At 39.5% G+C, this 6000-nt stretch overlaps 1 protein-coding gene across 1 annotated transcript in view; it reads left to right on the forward strand.

Annotated features, from left to right (window-relative positions):
• The window catches only part of LOC138887039 (uncharacterized), a 33701-nt gene extending 28870 nt beyond the window's left edge, over positions 1-4831 (forward strand). The window contains exon 3 of the mRNA XM_070168751.1: positions 4746-4831. Coding sequence (XP_070024852.1) covers positions 4746-4831 — 86 coding nt within the window. The remainder of the gene's footprint in view (positions 1-4745) is intronic.
• Positions 4832-6000: the final 1169 nt, after the last annotated feature.

The raw sequence follows: 6000 nt of genomic DNA on the forward strand, positions 1-6000 counted from the left end.
CCCATCCTCTTTAATTAACCAATAGCATTGTTTAGTATCCAATCCTCCATATACTGAACAAGCACCATCTACTCTAAACACATCAAACATTGCTTGTTTTGTACCCCACCAAAAGTGACAATAAAATAGAGTAACAGCAAAAACACGAAGCTTGAAATCGAACTGAAATTCTTGATTTAGAGTAGGGTAATGGTATCCAAGATCATCATCGTCAGATTGACAATGAAAGCTTAATTGAGGAGACGTTGCTTGAATCCCATCAACGATATGGACATGAATTCGATGTCTATAAAAAATTGGAATGATAATTTTGGCATTCATTCCTTGTGCAGAATAAAGTGATAACAGAAATAATATTACAAAGGTCTTTCTTAAAGAGTAACTCATGTCTAAGAATTTTTTGGAACTTATTTCTCTTAATTTCTCTTACAATAGAAATGAGGTGTGTCCCTACCTTTTATATATGAGGAATCAAGTAATATTACAAATGAAATGATATTTTTTCTAATTCTGCTTGTTTGTCTTTTATGTTTTTTTCTTTTTTCTTCTGCGGTGGTAGTAGGGAAAATACATAACTATGTTGTTGTTTTATATAGTAACACACAATAAGTTTGTCACTTTGTGTTAATTTTTTTCTCTGTGTGCAATATTTTCGAACATTGTCTACATACACCTAACTTTTTCATGCCAACTTTCTCAAATTAGTTTTAATACCAAAAAAAGATAAATCACGTATAAGAAAATGCAACATGACTAAGCAGAATTATGTCTAGATGTATTGTTTTTAAGTCTTTCTCTCTTTATTTTATTTACACTCATTTTAGGTATAGTTATGTTCAATTTTATTTGTAAATAGATATTGAATGGAAGATGATGAGAGGATTATGATCAAACTAATATGGAATATAATTTTGCTTCGGAAAGAAATAAAATCAAGCCGTATTGTTATTTCTATTTCTCTGCCTGAACTTTTAATATAATTTACCTACATAGTCTTTGATAAGCAACTTTAATGGTAAACTTTTAATATAATTTACCTACATAGTCTTTTGATAAGCAACTTTAATGGTAACATTAATTCATATACTATAGATGTATAGCATTTATTCCTTTGACATTGATATTATTTTTTTCCTTTTAGACCACTTTGACCATCAGTTTTAGATGAGAAGAGATTATCCTGGTCTGATAAAAGAAAAGATAACCTTAATCTACTTTGGTAATTAATTATTTATAAAAATAACAAATTATTTACTTCAATTAATTGAAAATGCAATTACTCTTGTGATATGATTATCAAATCATCAAATATTAAAGAAAACAATACCAGTTAGATCATAAACTTTAGTGAAAGAAACAAAATAATTACTTCTTTCTTTCTTATATGTATCATGCTTTACAATTATAAGCATACATTAGCGAACATAATATGGTGTCGGTAATAGCTTACGAGCTATTAGCGATTGAGTTTAAAAGGAAGTTCGTGGTGATGACCCAAAGGGGTCATCTTATGTTTTAGAACTCGATACCGTGATCCGAGGTCTTCAAAACCTTATTTCATTCCCCCTCGATTGTGTACGTAGTCCGGGCGTATATCCGGGAAGCTTTTACGTGAAAAATTAATAAAATAATAATTTTTGGCCTAAAAAGTTAAATTTTGTTGACTTTGGTCAACGTTTTGAGTAAACAGATTCGGACCCGTATTTTGATGATCCCGGTGTATCCGTAGTGAAATATGGAACCTTGGCGTATGCCCGGAATCAGATTCCGAGGTCCCTAGCCTGAGAAATGAATTTTTGATGAAAATTGTAAGATTGAAATTATAATGGTTTTAAGAATTTGGTTAATATTTGATCTCGTTAGTATCGGGTCCGTAACTTGGTTCCGGAGTCCGGTACAAGTCCTTTATGATATTTATACCTTATCTATAAAATTTGGTGAGAAACGGGACTGATTTGACGTGATTCGGACCTTTGGTTGAGAAAATAGAAGTTTTAATACTTTCTTGAAAATTTCATGCAATTTGGTGCTAAATTCGTAGTTCTAGGTGTTAGTGTGGCAATTTGATAGCGCGAGCAAGTTCGTATGATGTTTTTAGACTAGTGTGCATGTTTAGTTTGGAGCCCCGAGGGCTCGGGTGAGTTTCGGATAGGCTACAGGATGTTTTAGACTTAGAAAAATCTGGTATTTTGCTGCAGCGGCTGTTCTAATATGCCCTTCTTCGCGTTCGTGTAGGTAGCATCATGAACGCGAGAGGTAAAATGGGGGTAGGGGGAAATTCCTCTTCGCGAACACGAAGGACTGATCGTGAACACAGAGCAGTGGGGACTTTACCCTTCGCGAACATGACCTATCTATCACGAACGCGAAGAACATGGGACCTGGGGAGGGGAAGATAACTCATCGCGAACATGGCACTTGGCTCGCGAATGCGGAGGCTGGGGAGAGTATGCCTTCGCGAACGCGAAAGGTTTCTCACGAACGCGTAGGCCAATAGAGCCATAGCTTCGCGAATGCGAATAAGGCTTGTCCAGTGATTTTAAAATAGAACCAACACGGGATTTCTTTCAAAATTTCACAACTCTTTCATTAGAACTCGACCTAGGAGCAATTTTAAAGAGGGATTTCAACACCAAATCATAGGTTTGTGTTCTTTAACTTATTTCCTTCAATTTTCATCAACGCCCATTAGATTTCTAGCCCTAAATCTTGTTCTTTCATGGTAGAATTAGGGATTTTTGGAACAATTTGGGGTTTTTATAAATTGGGGATTTAGACCTCGATTTGGGGTTGAATTTCGAAACTAATTATATATTTGGGCTCGGGGGTGAATGGGTGAATGAGCTTTGGTCCGAACCTCGAGTTTTGACAACGCGGGCCTGGGGTCGGTTTTTGACTTTTTAGGGGAAATATTGGAAAACTTATAATTATGCATTGGAATTGATTTCTTTAGCGATAAATGATGTTGTTAAGTTAATTATGACTAGATACGGTTGGATTGGAGGTAGAATCTAGAGGAAAAACGGTAATTGAGCAGTGAGTGGCCTGTGGATCGAGGTAAGTGTTGTGCCTAACTTTGATTTGAGAGATTAAGAATCACTGGCTTAATTGCTAGGTGAAAATCAATGTGTGTGGCGTATAGGTGAGGTGCTGAGTACCTATGCGCCGCCTAATTATCTGTTTAGCCTGTTTCTTTCTCCGTTCCTAATATATTTTCTTCCTGTCTTAACTGCTACATGCTTATTGGTGCTTCCATGTTTAATTGTTCTAGTTAGATGTTGTTTCTTTATTGAAGGTATTAATTATTCCGTAGTTTCATTGTGTTACATTATTGGTTAAATTGGTACCGGTGTTTCATGGCATATTTTGGTTGGTCTCGCTGTGTAGTATTAGTTAAGTGAAACTTCCTCTTGATTGCTTTGGTTTGAGGCTTAATATTGTGGACGGTTTTGAGCTAAATTGTGAAATTTCTATTCTTACTATGTGATTGGTACTGATATGGTGGGATCGAGTTGCACGCCGCAATAGGAGGAATAAGAGTGATATATTGAGGAGTAATAAGGGTGAAATGTGATTGTCTGGTGGGATCGAGTTGCCGCTGCAACAAGAGGAATAAGGGTGATGTATTGAAGAGTAATAAGGGTGGATTGTTATTGTATGATGGGATCAGGTTGCATGCCGCAACAGGAGGAATAAGGGTGATATATTTAGGAGTAATAAGGGTGGATTGTTATTGTACTGTGGGATCGGGTTGCACGCCGCAACAGGAGGAATAAGGATGGATTGATACAGAGTAATTAGGGTGAATGTTCATATTGCTACTTTTTATATGGTGGGATCGGGTTGCGCATCGTATCAGTTTATTGTTTATCTATCCTTCTTCTGCTGTGAATTTATTTTGTAGTTTTGTACTTCACCTAAGGATTGATTATAGCTGAGTACTGGCAAGATATTTGAGTTCTGTATCCATTTTTGCTGCAAGTTACTATTTCATTTTGTTCCATATTTTCTTTTGCTTTATTATATACTGTATGCAGGTCATATTGTAAATGTCCCACCATAGACTCGTCACTACCTCGCCGTAGGGTCGATTATACTGATACTGCACTCTGCACTTTCTGTGCAGATTTTGGAGCTGGTAGTGGCTGATCAAAAGGTCGGTTGTAGAAATTTCATATAGGAGACTCAAGGTAGTCCTACTGGCGTCTTCAGGTCCTGACATCCCCTCCTATGTTCTACATTCATGTTTTCTTTTATTTCGAAACAGATGTAATTTCTTTCAGATCAATGTTTGTAGATATTTATAGGATGTTCGCGTATTGTGACACCAGTTTCTGGGTGGCAACAGGTTTGTTATTGTTAATAGTATATAGATAAGCGGGTAATCATGTACTTTCACATTTATTTCTGCTTGATTTAGCTTTGTTAACTTTAATCTATGAAATGTAAAGGAAAAGGGTGAATAAAACTCTAACGTTGGCTTGCCTAGCGAGTGCGGTGTTAGGCGCCATCACGATCCTGATGACGAAAATTTTGGGCCGTGACAAGTTGGTATCAGAGCACTAGGTTGCCTAGGTCTTACAATTCACAGACAAGCTTAGTAGAGTCTGAGGGATTGGTACGGAGACTTCTATGCTTACCCCCAGTGGCTACAGAGTTTAGAAATAATTTAACTTTTATTCTTCTCTATCGTACGATTTGATCTCTCAATGCTAATTGAACTATCTACTCTTGTTCATTCGCAGATGGCGAGAACACGTACCGCTTATCAGCTGATCAACAGCCCGAGCCCCCAGTGGAAGCTCTTATGAGGGGTAGAGGACGAGGCTAAGGTCGTGCTAGAGGCCGAGGCAGGGGTAGAGCTCAGCCCAGAGCTCGAGCAGCAACACCAACGGAGCCTCAGGTAGAGTTTGATGAGGAGGCTCAGGCCCAGACCATTACAGCAGTGCTAGCTCAGGTTCCATAGGGGTTCATCGCTACCCCGATACTTCAAGATGCTTTGGTCCGTCTAGTAGGCCTTATGGAGAGTGTTACTTGGGCCGACACATTTCCTGTAGCACCAACCGTCTCTCGGGCTGGGGGAGGAGCACAGACTCTCGCTACTCACACTCCGGAGCAGATGACTCCCCAGTTCCAGACTTCAGCAACTCAGCCAGTTGGGGTAGTTCCGCTGGGTGTTGCAGTACAGGCCGACGATGGATTAGTTATGTCTTCTGAGACTTTGTGGAGATTGGATAGGTTTACCAAGCTTTTTACCACTACCTATGGAAGTACATCTTCTGAGGATCCCCAGGACTATATGGACAATTGTCACGAGGAATTACGGAACATGGGGATAGTGGAGACCAATGTGGTCGACTTTGCTACCTTTCGTCTGTCAAGTTCTGCCAAGAAATGGTGGAGGGATTTTTGTTTGGCCAGACCAGCTGGTTCGCCAGCTCTTACTTGGGACCAGTTCTCTCAGCTATTTTTGGAGAAGTATCTTCCTATAACTCAGAGAGAGGACTATCAGAGGCAGTTCGAGCTCCTTCAGTAGGGTTCTATGACTGTCACTCAGTATGAGACTAGATTTGTTGATTTGGCCCGTCATGCTCTTCTTATACTCCCTACTTAGAGAGAGAGGGTGAGGAGGTTTATTGACGGACTTACTCAGCCTATCAGATTGCAGATGGCTAAGGAGACAAGGAGTGAGATTTCTTTCCAGGATACAGCCAATGTGGCCAGACGAGTTGAGATTGTTCTATCGCATGGGAGTTGTCAATGGTCTGACAAGAGGCCGCATCACTCCGGTGGAATCAGTGGGGCCTCATCTGGAGGGCGAGGTACTTTTGGTAGGGGCCATCTTGCTAGGCCATTTCATTCAGCACTTCAGACATCTCATGGAGCTTCAGGGAGTCGTGGTCCTTATGTACCTCCTTTAGGGCAGCCAGCTTATACTGCACCACCAGCTCCTATCAGAGCGCCTCCTCTTCAGAGTTATTACCGCGGTCAGTTGACTCG

The sequence above is a fragment of the Nicotiana sylvestris genome, chromosome 3, assembly GCF_000393655.2.
Source record: "Nicotiana sylvestris chromosome 3, ASM39365v2, whole genome shotgun sequence".
NCBI classification, from domain to species: domain Eukaryota; kingdom Viridiplantae; phylum Streptophyta; class Magnoliopsida; order Solanales; family Solanaceae; genus Nicotiana; species Nicotiana sylvestris.